We start from the raw sequence: 22,830 nt of genomic DNA, 5'->3' as shown, positions 1-22,830 counted from the left end.
GGCATACGCAAATGTCAGGGTCGCAGGAGAGGGGATTGGTTCTCTTATAGTGGGCCATCGACACTAGGCTAAGAATTAGGTAGGTACCTAGATAAGACATACAGATAGATAGATTGCGTGAGTGGGTGAGAAGTGAATAAGTGAGTGACAGCAATTAAAGAAATTCGATAAGGATATCTCCAATTACTACTACCATCGCAATTGTAAACTCAACCACTATAGTACCGTAGAGCCCAGTCCTTCCCTTTCCCTGTCCTGTCCAGGCCATTATTTCACGACCCTCCCTCACTTTCAAATCGCTCCAAGCTGCTCCAAAATATTTCATGCCATGCGAAGCAAGATTATGCCATTGCCATGCCATGCTAAACATCGCTCATCCTTCCAGAGTACAAGCTACGATATATCGTCTTTCTCTTTTCCCATCTCGTCATCTCATCTTGTCCCATCCTACATCCTGCTGATCATGCCCCGTCTCCGTATCTACTGCCCCTATATTTCAATCATCTTATCGACGCCATTGGAGTGATGGCTTTGCTCTGGTTCAGCTGGCATCAAGGCCCATCATGTGCTGACTTGACGATTTATATAGCCAGGAGCACTACAACCAAATCCGGTGAGCGGTTCGAAGTGCGGCCCAAAAGCTTGCGTCTTCCCAAAGAATAGGGATACCACAAAGAAGCCGAAAATCGTCAATACCCTTGCGAGTACCTCGCGCCCAAGGACAGTCGACGTCGTAGTAACCGGGCGCCGCCAAATAATACAAGAAGAAAAATCTTTCCAGGAAAAAGAAACGCTCCCCCAATGGGTCCGGGATTTATTTATTGTTATGAACCGAGCAGCTCTGACTTGCGGTTACTCTTCCAAAAGTCGATTGCCTCAACAACGTCGTCTCCCTTATCATCCTCGTGTGCAAATAGAATCTGACATCATGTTAGCATCCTGGAAAGAAATAGCCTTCTGTGTGATAAAACTTACCTCATGTGTACTACTATGAAGCATGCGAATGTTCTTACGAGGGACAATGTGCACAGCGCCGTTCTCCATGTTCCGGAGCTCAATGAAGTTTGGCTCGAAAGCAAGGATCCAGGGGTAGCTGAGTGCGAAGCTCTGTGGTGTACCCTCCCAGTCAATTCGCCACTCTGGCCGGGCCCTCCAGCCGTTGCGGTTAACAAAGAAGGAGAATTCCGAATAGTTGAGCAAGAACTCTCCGTTAAGTCGTTCAATGTGGATTGGCCTAACTCCTTCTTTGCGAGCCACAAAGTCAAGTGATGTATCGGCCTGGTCGAGCAATGATTGTGTTTCCAGGGTTTCGAGAGAAACGACCTCGAAACCTCGAGCGCAGGCGACGCAGAGCTTGGACTTGAGGAAGTGAACGGACGAAGATTCGGTGGGAATGTAGAACTCCTTGAATGGCTTGAGCTCATCATGACCGCCGCTCATGAATTTACCGATACCCTTCTGCTTCTTGGCCTTGGTCATAGCATCATTAGGCTCAAAGACCTTGATCGTAGTAGATAGGGCAGATGACTTGACGCAGCACACCAGATGTCTGCCCAAGCAGATGCCCGTCTTGAAGAAACTGCAATGGTTCTGGATCTTTTTGGGCCTTCTGGACAATGCGGGCTCATCAGGGTTGAGGGCAGAAACTGGGTAAGACTGGAGTGTTTTGTTAGACAAGACTAAGAGTAGTTGGTACTCCTCCAGAATATCAATCTGAGTAACGCTTGCAGTCTCCAATACCCTACGAGGCACTTGATCCTTCACCTTGCGGTCCGACAGGTAAACACCATTGTCAGTACCGTACAAGAGTTTACGCCCGCCATCTGTCATAATATTAGCGAACGGACCGGAAAAGGCAGAAAAGACTTACCAAATGGCGTGACACAGTTAACACGGTTGGTACCGGCAAAGAACTTGCTTGAGATGACAGTTGTGTTGAAGAAGTCGGCACGGGATCGAAGACGTTCCTGTGCAGTATGGATAAACTCAAGCCACTTTTGACGAGCAGCTTGGTTAGACGCATAAAGCGTCAGCTCGTAGCCTGCTTTACCCAGATGGCGGAAGGTGATCGGCCAGCCTTCCTTTCTCGCTGGGTCGTTGGCGTTGTTCCGGATTGAAGGAATCAGGCTCGACGAGGTACGCTTCATGTTGCCATCCTTGGGAATCACTTCGTCCATTTCCCTGATTGCGAGAAGCTCCAGAGGAATGGGTCGTCGGTATGCCTTGATCTCCTCAGTTTTGCCAGTCTGCTTGATGCGAACAAGAAGGACGGCGTGATCAAAGAGGAAGGCTGTAATTTCTGCAGGATCCGTGGGCGACTTCTTGAACTGGCATTTGAAGACCATTTCACGTCCCTCTTCTGTGAGTCGAAGATCAACCCTCTCATTGGGTCTGAAACGAAGCTGCTCGTGAAGCCTCCTGAGATTAAATCGGTTCTCAGCCTTTCCAGACTCTGCGTTGACTCTGCCAAGAATATCTCGAATCATAACCAGAACCTTAGGAATGTCCTCCTTATCAGGGTTGCCATCTTCTGTGTATTTCAAGACGTTCTCCAAAAGTAGGGGGTATCGTGCCAGACGGGTCGTAGGCTTGGTCAGATAACCATTCAACTCCAGTTTCCTCGACTCCTTGCGCCTTTCAATCTCGTCTACGAATTTGCCGAAGTAGGGGTTGACTGATCTCTCATTTTCGAATTCAAACTTTCCTTCCAACTGCTTTGAACCGTACAGAATGAAGGGCTCGAACTGGGGCACATACTCTAGGAAAATGTCACCGATATTATGGACAATAGGTTCCTTTTGTTGTCGAGTTGTGAGTCCAGACGCAAACCGGGAGCTGACAGTATGAATACTGGGGTGGTCGATGATGTTGCTGAAAATGGTTTTGACAACCTTTTCGCGACGCTGAACAGGAACTGGGGAAGCCTTTGATCGTAAAGGCAGAATCCAGAAGTCTCGTAAATATTCCAAATCCTTAACGAAATCTCGCTCGGTATAACAGATCTCCGAAATAACTTCCTGCCTCTTCTTCTCCCGCTCATCGACCTTCTCAGCAACTTCCTTGGGAACGGAGTTAATCCAGAGTTTTTGTTCGTCTGTCTGATCACCTTCGTCATCGACAGCATTAACAGCATCCTCCTTTCGTAATCCAGGGTTGATCTTAAGATTCAGTCTCGAAACCTGCTCCAATCGTCGAGGGCAGGCAATTGAATAACAAAGTTGATCCCTGGTACAGGTTGGGGAATAGCATTCGGAAAGTAGGACAAAGACACCATTGACTGCGGGCTTATCTTCTGGCTCATCCATCAATGTCTCCCTGAACTGGTACATCTCTGATTGGGAGTCTCGTAAACGGTGTTCGTATGTGACATCGTGGAAAAACTTCTGGGCATCCAGAGCTCGGCCAAGAAGAAGGGCAAGGTTGCGATCAGTAGTCCTAATAATATATGACAAGACATCGACAGCCTCAGAACCGCTGAAAGCATTCTTGTATGTCAGCTCGTTCTTGGTCCGGTCACCAACAATAATCTTGCGACGGAAGCACTCTCCGACTCGAGACAGTAGGGCTGGATATACGAGGGGTGGTCGAATCTTCGTGGCAGTCGGTGGGCGCTCGCTCTCGATAGACTTGCTTCTGGTTGGTCGCTGGACCAAAGTAGAAGCATCAGACTCGGAAGGGGTGATGGTTGGAGCCACGGTAGAGGCCATCGACATTGTCCTACTATAATCGCCAGCACCATTGGACGAAACCATGCTAGATGTTCGAGTTTGTGCTCCTGGAGCGTGAGGCATCGAATTAGGATAACCGTTGGTGGTCGGCAGCTCGGTAGGTGCTCGTCGGTTAGGGATGACTCGACCGCTCATGGTCTGATGGGCGTCCATGCTCTGGGGTTGGTAATTGCCAGTCAGCGACATGGTGCGGTCTTCATGACGTTCCGGCACAATTCGCCCTTGAGCGGTCGTCCTCGCCGAGTTCTGCTGCGCGTACGGGGCTTGTCGAAGGTGGTTTGCTGGTGCTTGCTGATAGGCGCTAGGAGGAGGGTGATACATTGGCTGGCGAGGAGCAGAAGCGAGTGACTGCGAGCGATAAGGGTCATTGTTCATTGAAGGTGCCGGTCCTCCCTGATAGAATCGCTGGGCGGGAGTCCTTGCACCAGGAGCTTGCGGAGGCGGCGGACCCCTTTGCTCCATTCGAGGAGGTGGAGGTCCTCCAGGGCCAGGATACGGACGTCGTTGTTGTTGATGTTGTTGCTGCTGCTGCATATAGTGAGATGGCATTTGACCACCCGATGCTGAGCGTTGACTTGGATAGTAGCCATTCCCCATCATGCTATTGCTATCCATTGTCCGAGTCCTGCCAGCTGCTGGGTCCCCATAGTGTCCTGGGGGAGCACGAGGCGGTGGCTGCCGTTGCATACCAGAGGACATTGAAGACATAGTCTGAGTGCGACCGGGATCCATCATGTTTTGAGGCATCGAAGAGGACGAAGTCATCGTTTGGGATCGGCCAGGAGGCGGAGCCGCGCCGAAGATGTTGGAGAATGCAGCATCTCGTTGACCGTAATTGTTGTCGTCGCCGTAGCCCCTCTGCGGCGGTCTTTGAGGAGCTCCTCGAGGATCGTAACCGTAGTTCGACATGATAAGGGAAACTTGATCGAGAGCATGTCAGGAGAGTTTCCAAGAAAGGGGTGATACCTGGGGATGGGAATTGCATTACCGGTAGGGTTTTGAGCGCCAAGGGCTAAAAGCTCGTTATCTGGCGTATCAACAGCCGACTTCGACGGATGCGCCGCCGTCAGTCGACGCCGATACTGTGCGTCCCCTTAAGCTTAAGATAGGTGTTGCGTGAGCGATAACCGTCCGTTATATACTGGCGTTGCGAATACTCTCGCAGGTAGCGCTTGTCGTTACGGTGGGAGAGATGATGAGGGATCGAGGTGTGAATTCTACCCAAGCAAAGTGTCGTGTCGGAATTTGCAAGTTTGGGCTCGAGGGGGGCCGTCGGACAAGGCGGCCGGCTGAGCAAAATGGCAAACCTCTCGCCTTGGGGCCGAAGCTCGTCGACCGATCGAGGAGGTGGAGGGACGACGATAGGGAATGTGATTGCAGGCAATGGGCGGTCGCCGTCTCGAGAGGGTTTTTCTCGGGGGAGTGGCCCTCTGGTGATGGAGTTTGGACGGAGTTGCAGTTGCAGGTTCACGATCTAGGCCAGGCACCCGACTCGTCGCAGGTAAAGAGGTACAGTAAAGGCAATCCACGCCAATGGAATCCACGTTCAGGTACTGAATGGAACAGGACAGGACAAGGAGTCAACTGTAGGAGCCAACGACGGACACGCCAGTGCTAGATCCACCACAGAGTCCACCTGTCTGATGGCGGCCTCTGCGCTCTTTGGGGGTCGAGATGAATGTGGTGACGGGGGGCCGGCAATGTGGACGCGCCGTAGTGGATGGGCTATGGGCAGTTAAATTATTTAGTACAATTTCAGGGGATGAATATACTGGGGTATAAAGTAGCAGTGTAAGAGCATGGATCTTTGACGTTGGGCCGTGGATACGAAAAAGAGAAGTGGACGAGTTAAGTTAGGTAAGGTAGTTATTCAGGAGCAGGTTAAAATAGTAATTTATCTTTAGTCGGTACTAGAGCCTGTTCCTTGTTTCAAGGTGTCAACTCGAGCTGTTACAGTGAAGTTGAGCCTCTTTGTTTGTGTATCGTAGTCCAACCTGAGGCTGGTCGCCTAACTAACTGTAGGTACCTTAGTGTTGATGCTCCCGCCCAGTCCGATACCTGGAACAGATGCTGCTACAGCTATTGTTACTGCTGCCTCGTTCATGTAGCAAGCACATGTCATATCTCCTCTGGCGTGGCTCAATTGTACCCGTGTATGTACTCGTTTAGTTACTCGTTGCACAGGATCTTTATTCGCAATGGACCCTTTGTGGTGAGTCGAATTCAATTCAAAGGTTAATTGATTCAGTGGTTGCGTTGCCACACCTTAGACGGGAGTCACGGCAATTAAACCTCCTGTTGAACTGGAGGGACCCAAGGGGCACGCTAGTGGCCGTTGATTCTTACTTCTAACATTAACCTGCATCCTTTGATTATGCAGCGGGTGCTTGTTTGTTTGTTGTTTGTCACGGCTGAACTCGGGCAATCTTACTGACGAGAGTTGCCGAGAACAATATTAGCAGATAGGCATCTCCATGACCATGCTGCCCTTGGTTCTGATTGCATCCCGTCCAACGTTTCTGTGACTGGAGCTGTGGAATCAAAGACCAGGTATTGCCGGCTGTCTCGGCCCCTTCAGCCTTGGTCAATGATACATACAGGGCAGAGTTCACTAATATGCACCATAGCAGCTTCGAAGGGATACCTAATCTCGTCTTTAGGTTTAAGGAGAACAATCATAGCAGCCAATGGAACCGAGACAAAGAAAAAGAATCCCGGAAACCGCCATTCACATCGACTGCCTCAAGTAAAGTCGAGATATCACTTGGCAGAAGCCTGTTATTTCCCATCATTCACAGGTTCTCACTCTAATTAATATGGCAACCTTATTTATATGTAAACACCAGACCAGTCAAAACCAGGTAGAGCTAGGTATGGAAGCAAAAATAGAAAGAATTTTTATAATCTCTATCATGTATATATGTATTTCTTAATAATGACTAGAGGCTGTTCTTCTTGTCCTACTTCTCGAGTCCCGAATTCTTCGATGCAGGCCTTTTGGGTACTTGATGGCTGATATCATCACGTGACCCATCTCGAAGCCACTCGCTCGTCATTGGTCAAATCAACCCGTTCCAATGTGGCTTTCCACCTCAGCTTCCAACTCCTCTGGTAGCCTTGGCCAGTAGTAGGCTACATCATCATCAAGCTATAACGTCAACTCTTCACGTCGCACTTGACACTAGAGCTCGCTGACGGCCTCATATCCTCACCATGGCAGAATCAGAGCTCGCCCCCAAATTTGCCCCTTTTATTGGGATGGTGAGTATTCCCGTGCTGGTCTTTCTGTTGGTCTGAAACCAGGGGTGGACGCGAATGCTGATGCTGCGAGTTTGTAGGCCGGAATTGCAGCTGCAATGGTCTTCGGATGTACGATACTTCCTCCCTCTTTACGCGATGCGATATGACCGAGATCGAATACTGAACGACTCCGATAGGTATTGGTGCTGCTTACGGCACAGCCAAGTCTGGCATCGGCATTGCTGGTGTCGGTACATTTAGACCAGACCTCATCATGAAGGTACAACTGTCCCCTAGCTCGATCAGGGCCATCGCTGACGCCTTTTGCAGTGCCTCATCCCCGTCGTCATGTCCGGTATTATTGCCGTTTACTCACTTGTTATCTCCGTCCTCATCGCTGAGGATCTCGACCCAGGCAAGAACTACAGCTTGTTTTCGTACGTCGACGCGAAGTCTCATCAACGAAAACGAACACTAACAGTATTAGTGGTTTTCTGCATCTCGGATGTGGTATTGCAGTCGGCATGACTGGTCTTGCCGCCGGTTACTGCATCGGAGTTGTCGGCGACACTGGCGTTCGTGCTTACATGGAGCAGTCTAGGATCTTTGTTGGCATGGTCCTGATTCTTATCTTCGGCGAAGTTCTTGGTCTCTATGGGTACGTCATTGATGAATTTTGAGTATGTTTTGGTCATGCTAATTATCCTGTAGACTCATCGTTGCTCTTCTCCTGAACAGCAAGAGCAAGGGTTAAACAAGTCCTATTCAACCGACAATCACACACCTATTCTGTCGGCTTTCCATTGAATGGTCGACTTGTACGTCGTGGAGGTTTTGAGCTGCCATCGAGTTACGGAGGCATACCATTATGTGTACATCGGGCATGGCGTTATTGGACGTGTAACATATCTTTTGCAAACAGGTAGAGAAATGGTGGGCAAGTTGACCGTATCTAGCTTCGAGTATAATCACAAAGTTTATGCTGACACGATTTCTCCAACATGTTGGCACTATACGTCTCAAGATAGTTTCAATGTTTCATTTCATTTGAGGGGTGAGCTACCTAATACCAGCCCAGGTTCACCAAGCCCTATGCGACCCTATGTTCGAGAACGAGCGACGAAAGAGAAGAATATGCTCACGGCGACCGTTTCATGTCATCCATCGATCGGAGTGCAGTTGACAATTTGAGAACCCCCAACTCGCATGCCATGCCTTATCCCGACAACCCAATCTAGATCATCAAAACGCCATGAGAATGCGACAATGTCGTTTCAGCCAACGTAACAGACATGACAACCGCGACCCAGCGCAACAGAGATGCAAAGAAAACATAAAAATGCAGAGATGAAGGGAAAATCATAGCAAGCGTCGTCCTCCAAAACGGCGGAGGAGCTTCTTTCGGCTCCCAGGCTCCACCTCACGCCTGTATGGGTTTGTCGGAGTCCAGTTCCGCTGTCTCTCATCCGAGTCTCTCATTCGAGCTAATTCAGCGTTAACAGCTGCGACACAACACTTGACAAGCATGTATTTCTTTTTTTTTTTTTTTTTAACTTACCTAAGAACCAGTCCCACTGGCGATCCTCTCGCAGAAGAATATCATCCCCTGACTCTCGTGCAAGTCGCTCTGTGCGAGCACGGGCGGCAGCCACCTCGCCAACCAGATAGGGATCTTCTAACGGTCTGGTTATGTACCGCTCTTGTTCTTGCTCGCTAACATCGGTCATGACTCGACGAAGGCTGTCTACGGGATCTCGCTGAGCAGTCAGTCGCCGGTTCGCGACATTCTGGTAGTGTCGGGCGTTGGGGTTGCTAGAGACGGAGGACCATGTCGCGATACGAAAATTGTTCAGGTTCGGCTGCGATCGCAGGGGAAGAGCAGGTACTGGAGGCAAGCCGATAGTCTGCTGGCGTGGAGTTGAGGTACCGCTCCCTTGGGGAATTAAGGAGGACCTCGCAACCGCGTGAGACCGAGCTGTAGGGGTGTATGATGGCAGAGTCTCAGGGTATGGATTTGTTGAGTGGTATGAGGGAGCTTCCGATACTGAGGCAATGCACAGGTCAGTAAGGCTGGTCTCGTGCCAGGTAGTGGAGCTCTGGCATTGAGCTCCAGTCTGGTGTATAAGTAGAGCCGATATCCCAGCGGGATACAAAGAATCGCGACTACTTTTGCCTACTCACCATAAGAAGGAGCAGCAGAGCGAATAGAAGCTGTCTCGAAGTCGTCGTTACTATAGCGTGGAGTTGCGAGAGCGCCCGTCATGATGGCAGATTGCGTTGGAGGAAGCACAGTTGAGAGCGAAGCGGAAGAGAGCTAGCACACGACAGTTCGAGCATCCGTCCAAGAGAACTATTGGGGATGTTGCGGTTAAGTAGCGATACGAGACAATAACAGGATCACACGGCAGGCGGCTGGGACGGCTGAACGGTGCATGAAGAGTCAGAAAGCAAGATAAGTGAGACCTGTGAAAGTGTGCGGGAGCCAGAATAATGGCCTTTTTGACCGGTGTTTAAGACGCCAAGCTAGGTAAGACAGGGAGGGTCAGGATGCCCAGGAGTTTGATGCACAGCCGCGGATAAACATGCATGGAGTTTCCAGGTATGCAGGAGAGGATGGTGGGAAGCGAGCAAGCGAGCGAGGTGAAGAGCCCAGCTCGGAGGAGTACAGAGTACAGCAAACCTATTGGCGACCGGAGCACTTCGGAGAAGTACCAGGTTCAACCCGAGCCAAGGTCTAGGCTGGGCAGCCGTATCGCATCGTGGCGTGGATTTCTCTGGCGTGGAGGTTGCAAGGGGGACTGAGATGCGGGGACACGTGAGAAAAGACACGACGATGATGCTGTGGGAGACCATCGAAAGCACCATGACGCGTTCTGTTCAATGCAAGTCTTGAACAAAAGTCTCTCGCTTCTGGGCACTGTTAAGAAAGTTTGTTGATCCCGCCCAGTTTATATTCGTGTCACAAGCTCTCCTGCATCCGCTCTGTACAACCGCCACAACTCCAACAATTGTGAATGCAGGGTGCACAAGAGGATCTAAAGGCTGCACATTGACATCCCTAATTAGGGACAACCGTCAGCAAGCTCCCCTGAAGACACCTTCGGGCGTTTTCCTTAGTTGGCATAACGAGCTTCCATGGATGCTTCGACACGATACGGTGATAGCGGGGTATCACGGACAGTTTTCCGGCGAGGCCTCGGAGGACATTTACCTACTGTGAATGGCGGGGTTGTGTATGCTGTGGATCATGATCGGGCTATGTGTGCAGGGGGGAGAGTCTCTGGGGCGGGGAGAGAGGCCTAGAAGTCCAGAAGTCCAGATGGCTAATGGATAAGACGGCTGGCGGGTGTCGTCTTGGCTGTGAGAAGTTCCCTGGCAGAAGCAGAAGAAGCAGCGTAACTGACGGAAGCCAATGTTGCACAACGACTGCGTCGACGGTATCTCAATCCGGTTTTGTTCAAGACGGCGGTCGACCTTGCGCCAAGTGGTGGAGCTGAATGATGTATTTGACGTGGAGCTTGCATTTCCAGGACCAAGTTTGTTTAATTTCCGTTTCGTTTCGCCCTGTCCTGTCCTGTCCTGTCCTGTCGCACGAATGTTGGCGCAGCTTCCATTATTTCCTTACAGTAAGGTTGCCGATCTTCCTAACCGCTGTGAACCGCGTGGTCGGGCCGGCCTATGATGCCAGACCTGGCTATTCTTTTGGGATTCTCAAAGAACGCTATGTGACGCCCAAGTCCATTTATCCTTGCTGGAGCTCAACACCCACCTCTTCTTCCCAGCTTCGAATAGGTTTAGCTTGGCATCCTTTCTCCACATTCATCGAAGTCTGAAGGCGCTGAAGGCCTCAACGAAGCGATGTCCTGCTCATCTTTGCTTCGAGCCATTTGATAGATGCTATAAGCCAGCCTCTTGGTGTGAAGAGTTGCTGATCAAAAGCGGGGGGCTTGCTTGATCACCAGATATAGAATTCTTAACTGGTGACTTTTTGGCGCATCTCAGATGCAGGAACAACCCGTGGGGCATCAAAGGCCACTTTCAGATCGCATCTTATCAGTATAGGCAGATTGTTATGTATTGTCCGCACCAGCAATATGAAGCACTATTGGATATTCCCCGCTTTCTCTCATGGGAAAGGAGGAATCTACCTGCTTCTAAGCGGCTGGTCCGGCCCCATTTCACCGGGGTGTCGAGGCCCTCGGTTGAATTCAGTTAGATAGTTGCGACTCATAATTCAAGTGAAGCGGCACGGTTGGCACGGAAGTGTTGAGCGGGGAGGATTAAATCGCGACCGTTATTCCAAAATTCGAAGGTACATCTTGTTCAACTTGTCACACAAGTATGCAGGTTGCGCCCTGATAGTGATAGACGGCGGTGAGTGTCTGCTGATGTGCATCGAGGTGCATGACAACCTAGTTTGGTTTGGTAGCTGGAGCAGAAAGGAAACTTTGGAAATGATAGATGTCGAATCATTTTGTTTCTCGAGGTTTGTAAATCGAGTCAACACCATGTTGCAACAAATACAATAGCCTTACGCATTGTGTTTCAAAGTGCTATTTCTGTAACAATATATTATATTATGCCAGACCCGCCGTATGTTATGATTTAAACACATATCTTGGTGAGCCCCGTTTTCCTTCCTCCCCAGGCGCAGTATTTTGGGCGCGTAGGGCTACGTTGGATGGTTGGACCCTGGAATCCGAAAGGATGAGTGGTGTCCTATTCGCCATTGTGACCTCCCTTTCTGAGAGGGTTGCCGGGAAAGCCCGTATCAAAGCAATGCTTTCTTTGTATTTGCTGATTTGTCGATGGTGTTGCGTGACTGCTGTGGCACGAGATGAACTTCGACAGTTGATGTCTCTTGCGCGCGATGTGCCCACAGCGTTGACGCGCCAAGTTGATCCTTGGAAATCCTGTTTTCGTAGAATAGGATTCTTTTGGCTTTTGGTGAGAGTGTTGCGTTTTGCCATAAGATAAGGCAAGGTAAGCGATTGGTTTGAGTGGATGTTTGCTGCTGCAGACTGCGTTCCTGCCCAAAGCGGGCTTACAATGACTGCAGCTCTACCTGTAATAACTTTGTTCTCCCAGTGTCATAAATCACACAAGTGAGATAAATTTACAACGAATCTATGAGACAGGAGGGGTCAATGAGATTCTGGACAACTATAAACCATGCTGGGGTAGACTTTATTTTATGACCAAAGCCTTGGTTTCTGTTTACAATGAAGATCTCTCGCATGTCGGGAAATTCTGTGAAAGCAACATCCTATCACCAGCTGAGCTCTTTCAAGGCGGCCTATCAAGTTCTTGGCCCAAGTTATTACCTAAGGTACATAGTGTAGGTATGCTCTTCACGTTTGCTGGTTAGACCCAGAGGCTGCGAACATTAACTTGATTTTCATCCCTCTGATCGCCTGAAGTTGAGTTAAAAGAAAGACTTGTATGGTTTGTTATGAGTGAACAACCCTCAGGCGCTGGGCATCTTTGGGTGTTTGAGACGGGGTGTGACAAAGAAACAACTCATGTCAAAATCTCTGTATCATGCTTCCCATACTAATACAGACTTATAGGTATGAATATTCTTTATATAGATGGTAATTGTTTGCCAAATTCCATAGATCTTGCTGTGTAACAAGGTAACGATCTACCGGCTCTTGTTGGATCAGCCAATACGTGATCTCAATGCGAGATTTCACCATCGATTAAGCCCGATTTATCTCTGCAGTACATACCTACGTCAATGTTCCTGGTTCCTTGAAGTTGGGTCATGGCCGATGACCCGTTTGATGCCCCACGTCGTGTCAGATTGGTTTTCTTATTCACAATTTTCGTGATACAAAAAGCATCTTTAGCCGCAGCGTTTCAACGTTTGTCTCCTAAACTGCCGGTGATAATTCCTGCATTTGAAAAACAACAGTCCTTAATCGCATTCGCAATAAATCCTTTCATAATGAGTAACTCGTCTCTCGCAGATCAGGATCCTGAAGCATTGGGCCCTTCGCTGCAAAACAACAGTGAAATTAATGCCCTGGAGCCTCGCGAGGATCAACCGCTACTTCAACCTCCCGATGAGGACAGTTGGAGGCCTCCTCGTGGGTTCGTCTGGATTCAGTTGGCGATTATGTCCAATGTCTTCCTCTACGGCCTCGATAGTACCATCACCGCTGCGACTTATGCCGTCATCAGCTCTGAGTTCAATGCCGCAAACACAGCCTCATGGTTGACTACGTCGTATCTTGTCACTAGCACAGCGTTCCAACCTCTCTATGGCAGAGTATCTGATATCTTTGGACGGCGACTGTGTTTCTTCATTTCGACCATTACGTTTGCTTTTGGATGTCTTGGGTGCGGTGTTGCGAACAACATCATCTTTCTCAATGTCATGAGAGCATTGACTGGCTTTGGCGGTGGAGGCTTGATGACCATGGGTAATTGTAACTCCAACTTCTCTAATTCACTCCACTAATAAGTGAAAGCCACTATCGTCAATTCGGACATGGTTCCCTTTAGGAAGCGCGGCATGTACCAAGCTCTCCAGAACGGCATCTATGGCTTTGGGGCTATTTCTGGAGCTTCCTTTGGTGGCTCGATTGCCGACCATATTGGCTGGAGATGGTGTTTTCTCTTTCAGGTGCCCGTATCAATCCTTGCTCTGATCATTGGTGCTCTAGTCGTCTCTGATCAGTCTGGAGCTTTCTCGCTCGATGGCAATCTGGGTACTGTCTGGCACAGAGTCGACTTCTCTGGGTCACTTCTCCTCGTCATAGCTATCTCGGTTCAGCTCGTGGGACTCAGCCTGGGCGGAAACGAGCTTCCCTGGTGTAGTCCTTGGGTGATTGGAGCCTTAATTGGGAGCATTTTCTTGTTTGGTCTTTTCCTCTTTGTTGAGGAAAAGACGAGTGCCATCCCAGTTATCCCTCTCCACTTGCTGCAAGGAAGGCTACCTATTGCAACGCAGTGTGCAAACGTATGTGCAGGTATGGCTGCATATGGAGTAAGCTTCCGCGAGTTACCCAGGTTTACTGATTCTAACTAACTCTTCACGAGTACCTTTTCATGCTTCCGCTTTTCTTTCAGGTTGTTCTGCTTGACTCGGCCACCACAGCCGGTGCTCGACTAGCAATTCCTTCACTGGCCACTCCAATTGGTGGCCTTATTGCTGGGGTGGTTATGTCTCGTTGGGGCAAACTACTTGCTCTTGTGCGAACTGGAGCTCTGTTGATGGTTCTAGGCAACGGTTTGGTGACCTTACTCCAGTTTCAAGATTCGAAGTGGAAGTACTTTATCTATGTCTTTCCGGCAAACCTTGGTCAAGGCATTATTTATCCCGGTATACTGTTTACTTCACTCGCCTCGTTTGACCACGCCGGTAAGCACATGAGTCTCTATCGATTAATATTGCAAGCTGACAAGTTTACAGATCACGCTGTCACGGCCTCGACAGTATACCTCATCCGCTCACTGGGAACCGTCTGGGGAGTTTCAGTCACATCTTCCATCGTTCAGACTACACTCAGCGTTCGTCTGCCTGCTGCATTGAGTGAGATAGCAGATAAATGGAGAGTATGCCCTTTTTCTTGTCACCAATTTCCGTCGTGAAGCCCTTGATCTGATGCTAATCGTGCTTTCCCGCATAGATTATCGAACAAATCAGACACTCTGTTGACTATATCCGTCAACTACCTCCCGACGTGCAACTCAAGGCACGTCTGGTTTACTATGATGGGTTGAGATATGCCTTTGGCGCCTCCACTGCCGTAGCCCTTCTAGGACTCTGCGCTGCCTTGATTGCCAGTGGAACTAGCCTTCGAACAACTCACAAGTAGTCGGAGGTGGCCGAGTGGTCTGGGTTTATCAAACGCTAAAGGAGTTTCAGTCTCCTGCGTGCAATCGAATTCTCCGAGCATGCATTCACTTCATGACTGTTACTCGGGGTCATTGGCAAAGTTCCAGGGCTCCTTAGATAGAACCAATTCGATTGTTGTAGTGCATCACCTGTAAATAGAGGGACTAAACCTCGACGGCATCATGTGCCTGCTGATCAGCGTAATGCAGGTAAATAAAAAGAACACTTTCCTCTTCGTTGGACACACAGAGAACAAAAAGCATGGTTCCGCCCGGGATCGAACCGGGGACCTTCTCGGTGTTAACGAGATGCCATAACCAACTAGACCACGGAACCTAGGCGGGTGAATTTCTGAACTTCTATTGCAATTTGAAAAATATTGTGACTGCCCTAGCCACTGAGCTGATAGGTCCTCTCGCAAGGGGGATTAAGGGTCGACATGAATGAGATAACGAAGGCTTTAGGCCTGATTTACCTAAGGTGAGTACATAGCGCCCATAGAGACTGGGTGCAGTAAGTAGGTAGCTTGAAAGGAAATGTATCCTCGAAAGACCGCTCTATAGATATGTTAATCAAGTGACACCAACTACCTTGACCACGAACAACTTCGAGGTTGTCGTACCGGCTTTTCCTTTCTTTACAATAATCAATGATCTCATGCTTTATTCCGCAGAGGTAGTTGCAATGATCACTGATCACTCTACTAAGGCGCCTTAGCTGAAGCTGAGATACTGACATCGGAGCATTGCAGGTGAAGCCAAGGTACTCAGAGAAGATGATGGGAACTGTCATCTCTACCAATAACTCGATGTAACAATAGAAATCTAATGAAGACAGCAATTACGAAGAGATTCGTTCATACTTCATGTGCTGTAAGTTCCTAGTTGCTGCTGCCTGAGGTGCCAGGTGCTTGACAGTGACTGCCAGGCATTAAAACTGCCTCCGCGATAGGCCCCTCTTGATCAATATCACACGCGACTGAAATCTTCCCTTCTCTCCTCCTTCCAATTTATTCTCCTTGTCCTGCATCATCACCTCCTAAGCTTTCAACCTCTCCTACTAACTACAGCATCGCAACCAATTTCAAGCCAGTTCATTAGTATAGGGGGCAGTTAGAGCGAGACTTCCTCGTTAAACAACCTGGTTTTGCCCTTCTTAGTCGAAGTTTCCGGCTTTTTTTCAGAGATTCTAAGGCGCATCCACGAGTAGCATGTTCTATAGCCACGAGAGTAAGTCACCTCATAATATATCAACCAGGGCACAACTAACATCGCTTCAGTCCTCAGCAATACCCAGTATGGGGTTGCCACCATTTGGTATATATCAGTGCCTTCTCATCATCTTATTCTACTCACTGACTTTACAATATAGGCTCGTCGCTACCGTGGGCAAGTCTAATCAGAAGCGGTTGACTCGCAAGGCAATTCAACAAGTCAACGTTCCCAAGGCATGCGAGACCATCATCGACCCAGGAGCCCCGTTGGCTCTCCGCCTCCAGGGAAACCTCCTTTATGGAGTCTCTCGGGTCTACGCCCAGCAGTGCCGCTATATGCTCTCAGACGCTGAAAAGACACAATCTGACATGATGACATTCTTTCGGGTTATGGACACAAGTGCAACGGACCCAAACGCCGGTAAATCAAAGTAAGGGGCCCCTTTTTACCTCATAAAGGTCCATGTTCTGATATATTCTTTCAAGGCGACATCAAATCACCTTGCAGGATGACCCGTCCTTTGATCCTTTGTCGACTATCCCAAAGCTCGACCTTTTGGCTAGCGTTGATGATTTGGTTCTTCTATCGACAAAGTTTTCGTCGCAGGGCAGTGTCTCTCAAATGACTCCTAAAACTCAAGGTTCTAGCTCTTCAGGTCGAGGCAATTCACTACTCAACTTCGACATTCCTCAGTCTTCGCATTCTGGCCGAAGTTACCGTCTCCCAACGGATCTTGACCACGATTCTCCTTTTGCAAAACCTTTTTATGCGCATGACCCTGTGGAAGATTTCAATCCGTTCGGCGTAGATATTGCAAATATGCCCGGTCTTGACCTCAACTTTGACCTAGACGGCAACCTCATTGAGTTTGGCGACATGGAGCCACAGCTCCCTCCCCTTCCTGGAACGGCGGCATTTGAAGAGCAACTTCAGGTTCAAGCTGCCAACGCGGCTGGCCTCGGCATCGAAAATGGACCCCTTGGAGACAATGTGATCATCATGGGTGAAGATGCCTTGCCAGACGCTGAGCCTTTCCCCAAGCGCCCTGTTGCCAGAAAAGCCACTTCCTCGGCTGAGCCCAGCTCTGAATCAGTTTCGACTGAGGAAGCCAAGGAACCACTGCGACGGCAAAGGCGACGCCGAATCCGCCAAATGGTCGACGGAAAGGACCATATTGCTGCAACAGAGATGCGAAGCTGGTCTATGAACTATCTTGACAACATGAAGGCCAACTACAAACCCCGTTCTGCTACCACTGTCGCTCAGGCACGCCACAACGCGAAGGCTTTTCTTTTTGACAATGGGCTTGCGGGTATTGGTAAAGCTTGTTCAGGGGCGTCACATCCCCTCGCAGAACACTTCTCTGGTATGGCCCTCTTGGCGCAGTTGCAGGGAAAGAATTCTGAGCAAGAACCAGAACCTGTGACGCGGGGCCGCCGCCGTGCTTCTGCTGAAGCTTTTGAAGACGAGCACAATGAAGCACGGAATGTCCGTCAGAAGGTAGATCATGCCGACGAGCTCAGTCGTGGTGTTGATTATGACATGGGTGCTATAATGTTTGGTGAAGACGTTGCCCCTGAGATTGGAATGGACGCAGCAAAGGGTCTCGAAGACCGGCATTCCTCATCCATGGCTCCTTGGAGTCGCCCTCCCTCTGCTGCACCTGGTTCGTCTATTCGGGGACAGGGTAGCGCACAGAAAAAATTCCCTGCTCCAAGTCCTCTGCATGCCCGTGGTAGTGCAATTCGTCCGATTGAGCGCTGGAGTGATCAGCTTGGGCCGCAACATGGCTCTGATGACTGGGCGATGCTCCGTTCTCAAGATTCTTCTATTGGCGATGAGGGATTCATGTGTGATGTCGAATTCGGTAATGGTGTCGAAACACAGGGCTCTAATGCAGTCATTGATGCCTCTGCTCTTGACTTCTTAGGCTATGCCACTTCTCGTGTAGAATCCAAAGGGTATACTCGTTCTTGCGACCAAGCTGACCGTCTCTGGATTGATTTCAATACTCTTACCGACGAGCTCGATGACCCTGCCAACTCCAAGAAGTTCGCGTCGGAAGCTTTCATGCATGTTCTCGTTCTTGCAACTAAGAACGCCATTGCTATCGAGCAAGATGGGATTGCCGACAAAAAGCCCTTCGGCACCATCCGCATTGGCCTCACTCTTCCTCAACAAGAGGTCGAAATGGCCGACGAGCTGGCATAGACTTGTTTTTGGACCAAGAGTTCAATTGGCACACTATCATTCATGTCAGTGTTTTAGACACATGGCGATGAAGCTTACGACAGGAACGACTCTTATTGGCAATGACTTTACGTTTTCACGCGGCGTTGCCTATTTCATTTGCAGGGGAAATCAGTCACCAAATTCTTGGAGTTCGGGGAACACTTGACATGAAATCAAAATGGGATCACAGGTATTGACAGCATATGTGGAATATGGTCAACGGTATATATCTTGATTTGGGGATGGGAAACGAGGCAGTAACGGGGAATTTCTGGTCCGTAAGATATTCATTCAGCGGGCGAGCACTTGATACATCATCATATTTAGTGAAACAAAAATTGAAATACTTCGCTCATGATGATTGTTATTATTATTCTTGATATTATCTAGTCGAAGGGGTCATCATCCACCCAGCCCTCTCGATCTTCAAACTGCATGTAATCAGCAGGTGTGCCCTCCGACTCAGCAGTAATCAATTGCCAAGCGTCATGAACAGAGTCAAGGATGGAATCATCGAATGCTAGACCCAGCGACGGGGGCGGGAAAGTAGCAATGTCTCTATCGACGCTCAAAGAGTTTGATCCACTACTTTGTTCGTAGTAAACCTGGTAGATGGGCGAAGGCACATCTTGGCTTTTGGAAATAGCGGCAATCAGAGACGAAAGAGCCTTGTTGAGGACTGATTTCGCTGATGTGGTATAGACAGTGCTGAGATATATAACATCTGTTGACCTTTTGTTAGCATGATTGTCTTTTGATCATGTGTCGAGTACAATAATAAAAAGCGTGAGGTGTATATCAGGTTGTCAGAGATAATGATCGTCATTAGGATTCAGACAATGTAGATAAGTATTCGGTATGTGAATCATCATAACACCAAGGAGAATAAAAGAAAGAATAAGGTGCAACTCACATTGTCCAGAAGGGCACTCCCCAGTGTCGCTTGAGTGTACCATAGCATAGACTGGAAACTCGTGCAGACTTTCGTCCTCGACGGTGACAGTGCTTGAAGGAAATGCCACTACTGCGACAGCCGGTGTGGGAGCACCGTCAGTAAGAAGTTCAAAAACCGGAGACAAGTTTGACTTTGTGACCGCAGTGAGCCTGCTGATTCGAATCCTGCGAGAGTCAGCTGCATCGGCGCCTTGGACCATCAATTTGGCCTTGACGTCGATATCATTCGTGAATGAGAGCTCCAGCGGAGCATCGAGTTGGTCCGATCGTTTCCGATCCTTTATGCCAGATCCCAGCATATATGTTGCACCACCGACCGCAGCAGCACGGCAGCCCACTTGAGCCACCTCTGACAATCCACCCCATTTGGGATAGACTGCAGCGAAGCCAGGACCGAAAACACCCATCGATGTCATGTGTCGGTTGATGGCGGTTAAGCCATCCTTGACCGATATTTTCCCATCATGACTCAGCGTCAGTGTGATGATGTAAGATTGAAGTGCAGCATCGAGCTTGAACTCTGAGGCCAGGAACTGGGCCAGCTCCTCATCAGCACGCGCCTGCCATGCATCGCTATGAGGTTCCGAATCAAAGTCAAGCACAAACTTGAGGAACTTCATGAGGGACCGCTTGGACCGAGCTGGAATGGACTTGTTGGAGAAGACATCTTCGCGGGTCGAGGGTATCCGACTAAGCGATGGTGTCGACGAGGAATCTGAAGGTGGCTGGAAGATGTAGAAGGAACCGACAGCGAGAAATTCGATCTGGCGAAATGCTTTCGAATCGACGAGCTGAGTCACCAGCTTCGACCGCGAATGTATCAGCTGCGGCGCGAGAGCCAAGCTATAGGATCGTGTAGCACCCAAAGCGTCAACGTCTCGCTTCACCTCCGCAGAAGAGAACAACCGCGAGGGCTCTGTTGACCGGTTCTTCTCAGCCCACTCATCTAACTCCTGAAGGCTGAACGCGGCTTCGCTGCCTCCGTAGAAGTCGTTGGGGTCGACGTGTAGAATATTCTTGCCTGAACGCGACAAAGCTCTTCAAGAATGAAGACTGGGTCAGTCCGACCGAGGCAACATCTCAACAATGAAATCCAGAGCTTACAGGGCGAGGAGGGACTGTTGTAGCCCAGTGCCGCTGATCACTACATCCCATAGGGTGTCTGAGAGGGATTCCATGGTGAGGTTGAGACTGGGAGGATAGAAGGAGAGGAAGGGAGAGGAAGTTGATCAGCCTTTTTATGATGCGCGAAGTTTGAAGAAGATTTCAGGTGGGGCAGGGTTGATAGGTATGTAAGCAGTAAAATCAAATGGCCCGTGCACTTCAGCACCCAGCAATGAAAAAGGATTGGCCGAGATTTTCCTCTCTTTCTCTTCTTCTTTTTTTTTCTCACCATCCGCTCAGCCCTCTACGCAATATCTACCACTTCTGGCGGAACATTGCTCGTGGCGTGGTAGTTTCATTACTACTCACTTTATGAGTGGTAGAGCAATTTGTCTTCCGGTATCTCCTGCCCTAGAATAAAGTCTGAAAGGGTGGGTCGAATGGCCTTGACACATTTCTTGATCCAACTTAGTTCATGATTATAATGGTAAAAAACCACGACTGTATGCAATTGTGAATGGATGCATGTTCTTTTCATTAGGGTATCATTAATCTAAGATGGGGTAATGGCCGCGTTGAACTCCTCCCATCTCTTCGTTGCCCAGCCTAAGAATTGCTCTGACGTGAGGAACTGGGGCGTCAAGGCAGTCCCTCCATGCTTGGAGATGGACAAGATCTTGAGATCCCCGTCCTTGCAATCCACCACGACCGTTACACTCTCGTCGCAGAGTGACTCTTCAAGTCTGTCTGGGTCAACGAGTAGCCAGAACCTGCCGTCAGTGGGTCGGTCAGTTTCTTTGCCGGTAAAGACAACTGCTGTGCATGCGATTGGAATGTTCATGATGCGAAGAGGTCGGGCCTGTTTGTGGGAGCAGATGATCATCTCTCGGTCAATGTCGTATCGCGCTCCAGGAAGCTTCGTGTTTCGTAACGCGGCCATTGTAGCAGCCCATGCGGCGTCAAACGGGTTTCCATCAAATGAGATGAAAAAAATATCAATGTAGAGCACCCAGTAAGCCACAACGGATCGGTTCTCGTTGCTTGTATCCTCTCCGCCCTCCTCCATGCGATCTTCGAGGTCTTCTGATGGTGGCGTGTGCCATATTCGCAGGTCATCAGGCTTGATGATTCTGGAGCTGTGAAGAAGGGAGTATATACGTGTGCTGAGAGTCTGGGCAAGAGTGCTTGGTGGACCGCCTGGGAGAAACTGAGGAGCGCAACCCGTAGCAAGCTCAATGTTGGGCACCAGGAGGTCGTAGTCCTTCAACTCGGTCTCGGTATTGGAGGCACGATAATTCGGGATGTTGGATGTCAAGATAGTCTCGCCTCGTACACCACAAATGACGGTAGTGTCGCCGACGCGAACAACAGCACTCCCATGAGCGTGTGACAAGCTCGCTAAGTTGACTGTTGGCTTGCGAGATTCGTTTCGGGCTCGGCCATTGCTTCGAGCTGGGCGGGTATCATCAGAGGTGGGATCGAGACTGGCAAGCAGATACGGATGAGGCGACAGCTTAGCGAAAGTCGTCCTTGTGAGTCCCTTAGTAGAGGCCATAGTAGTGAGTTTAACTGGACCTTCGGTCAGAAATTAATGTAAGTTTGGATTTCGACCGTGGTTGACTTTTGATATGAGAAATGGATGATGAAAAGTTGGAGCGATGTTCACAGCCTCGTGGGGTCCTTAGTGGGGTTCGGTTGAGCTCCGACCAGTCAGATAGGCTCTATCAGGTGCAAGGCTGACCGACCTCAAGCTTCAACGCAGGGTAAGTTACCCAAATAGTTAATATTTGTATTGGGATATTTCGTGATATCAACAATCACATTTGACAAACTGCTATTGTATTTGGCTCAATTAGACATTATAATTGATCTTGTTTCCTATTGACTCACTTGACTGGACTCAATTATTGCACTTCGTTACCTCAGCTATAATCAATGAATATCATCCACTGCCTGGCCATATTGTGCGGTTGATGCAATTGAGACACCTCTTGTGGCTATTAGAATTTCGCTTTCCAACGTCACAACTTCTGTATTGAGAATGCTCTTCGTTGTTCTTGACTAGGGACTTGCCGACCTCTTTTCCTGGTACATTACCCACCGTCAAAAGGTCAATCACCAACAACACCGTTAAGATCGACAGTCACAAGAAGCACAAGTCAACCAACATCACCAATAACATATTCCGTCTCATCCGACACTACTGTACATCGTGAGGTATCCATGAGGCGTGGCAAAGGCGACAGCAAAATTTGACAGGGAGCTTGGATCCTTTGTCGGTCCCCTCGCATCATGGCATTTATCCCGCCACGGTCCGCAGAAACTGCATGGGAGGCAACATATCACCAACATGCTTAACGGCCATGATGATGTCGTGCGACTCTCTGTTGGTTCAGGCTTTTTCGATACATTATCGAACGACTAGAGACCCTTTCAACATCAACGCAAACCGTTCCTGGCCCATCATATTACGCCCAGATGATTCTCGACCATTTTGAGCTTCTAAATGCCC

General features: G+C 49.2%; 9 protein-coding genes and 1 non-coding gene across 12 annotated transcripts; 5 read left to right on the top strand and 5 right to left on the bottom strand.

Moving 5' to 3' along the window:
• Positions 1-28: 28 nt before the first annotated feature.
• FVEG_02258 (hypothetical protein) lies at positions 29-5,552 on the bottom strand. 2 transcript variants are annotated; one of them, XM_018889469.1, is made up of 4 exons: positions 4,717-5,552; positions 1,871-4,648; positions 976-1,823; positions 29-920 (listed from the first exon to the last, which is right to left on the bottom strand). In XM_018889469.1, exons 2-4 carry the CDS (start codon positions 4,635-4,637, stop codon positions 825-827), a joined length of 3,711 nt encoding a protein of 1,236 aa, XP_018745620.1. In that variant the 5' UTR covers positions 4,638-4,648; positions 4,717-5,552; the 3' UTR covers positions 29-824. The 2 variants fall into 2 exon arrangements, with proteins under 2 accessions (XP_018745620.1, XP_018745619.1); XM_018889468.1 differs by having other exon boundaries at positions 1,871-5,552.
• A 1,226-nt stretch (positions 5,553-6,778) lies between these two features.
• On the top strand, positions 6,779-8,325 carry FVEG_02259 (V-type proton ATPase proteolipid subunit 2). The gene is made up of 6 exons (XM_018889470.1): positions 6,779-6,989; positions 7,067-7,097; positions 7,166-7,248; positions 7,299-7,405; positions 7,456-7,626; positions 7,680-8,325. The coding sequence occupies exons 1-6, from the start codon at positions 6,942-6,944 to the stop codon at positions 7,720-7,722; spliced, it is 483 nt and encodes a 160-aa protein (XP_018745621.1). The 5' UTR covers positions 6,779-6,941; the 3' UTR covers positions 7,723-8,325.
• On the bottom strand, positions 7,945-10,436 carry FVEG_02260 (hypothetical protein). Its single transcript, XM_018889471.1, has 3 exons — positions 9,150-10,436; positions 8,527-9,012; positions 7,945-8,452 (listed from the first exon to the last, which is right to left on the bottom strand). The coding sequence occupies exons 1-3, from the start codon at positions 9,229-9,231 to the stop codon at positions 8,328-8,330; spliced, it is 693 nt and encodes a 230-aa protein (XP_018745622.1). The 5' UTR covers positions 9,232-10,436; the 3' UTR covers positions 7,945-8,327.
• FVEG_15011 (hypothetical protein) lies at positions 9,555-9,770 on the top strand (the record flags this gene model as incomplete). The annotated part of the gene is made up of 1 exon (XM_018904100.1): positions 9,555-9,770. The coding sequence occupies one exon, from the start codon at positions 9,555-9,557 to the stop codon at positions 9,768-9,770; it is 216 nt and encodes a 71-aa protein (XP_018745623.1).
• A 29-nt stretch (positions 10,437-10,465) lies between the features above and the next one.
• On the top strand, positions 10,466-10,801 carry FVEG_15012 (hypothetical protein; the record flags this gene model as incomplete). The annotated part of the gene is made up of 1 exon (XM_018904101.1): positions 10,466-10,801. One exon carries the CDS (start codon positions 10,466-10,468, stop codon positions 10,799-10,801), a length of 336 nt encoding a protein of 111 aa, XP_018745624.1.
• Positions 10,802-12,274: 1,473 nt separating this feature from the next.
• FVEG_02261 (hypothetical protein) lies at positions 12,275-15,064 on the top strand. 2 transcript variants are annotated; one of them, XM_018889472.1, is made up of 5 exons: positions 12,275-13,396; positions 13,445-13,962; positions 14,016-14,337; positions 14,389-14,531; positions 14,606-15,062. In XM_018889472.1, exons 1-5 carry the CDS (start codon positions 12,736-12,738, stop codon positions 14,792-14,794), a joined length of 1,833 nt encoding a protein of 610 aa, XP_018745625.1. In that variant the 5' UTR covers positions 12,275-12,735; the 3' UTR covers positions 14,795-15,062. The 2 variants fall into 2 exon arrangements, with proteins under 2 accessions (XP_018745625.1, XP_018745626.1); XM_018889473.1 differs by having other exon boundaries at positions 14,389-15,064.
• A 12-nt stretch (positions 15,065-15,076) lies between these two features.
• On the bottom strand, positions 15,077-15,150 carry FVEG_15013. Its single transcript has one exon. It is a non-coding gene; the product is annotated as a tRNA-Val (tRNA).
• An 874-nt stretch (positions 15,151-16,024) lies between these two features.
• FVEG_02262 (hypothetical protein) lies at positions 16,025-18,239 on the top strand (the record flags this gene model as incomplete). The annotated part of the gene is made up of 4 exons (XM_018889474.1): positions 16,025-16,043; positions 16,094-16,130; positions 16,186-16,458; positions 16,514-18,239. 4 exons carry the CDS (start codon positions 16,025-16,027, stop codon positions 18,237-18,239), a joined length of 2,055 nt encoding a protein of 684 aa, XP_018745627.1.
• Positions 18,240-18,646: 407 nt separating this feature from the next.
• On the bottom strand, positions 18,647-20,392 carry FVEG_02263 (hypothetical protein; the record flags this gene model as incomplete). Its single annotated transcript, XM_018889475.1, has 3 exons — positions 18,647-18,984; positions 19,174-20,252; positions 20,319-20,392. 3 exons carry the CDS (start codon positions 20,390-20,392, stop codon positions 18,647-18,649), a joined length of 1,491 nt encoding a protein of 496 aa, XP_018745628.1.
• Positions 20,393-20,871: 479 nt separating this feature from the next.
• FVEG_02264 (hypothetical protein) lies at positions 20,872-21,873 on the bottom strand (the record flags this gene model as incomplete). The annotated part of the gene is made up of 1 exon (XM_018889476.1): positions 20,872-21,873. One exon carries the CDS (start codon positions 21,871-21,873, stop codon positions 20,872-20,874), a length of 1,002 nt encoding a protein of 333 aa, XP_018745629.1.
• Positions 21,874-22,830: the final 957 nt, after the last annotated feature.

Source organism: Fusarium verticillioides, chromosome 6 (genome assembly GCF_000149555.1).
Source record: "Fusarium verticillioides 7600 chromosome 6, whole genome shotgun sequence".
NCBI lineage: Eukaryota > Fungi > Ascomycota > Sordariomycetes > Hypocreales > Nectriaceae > Fusarium > Fusarium verticillioides.
Note: the sequence above shows the minus strand (reverse complement) of the source record. Positions and strands in the feature narration are given on the sequence as shown.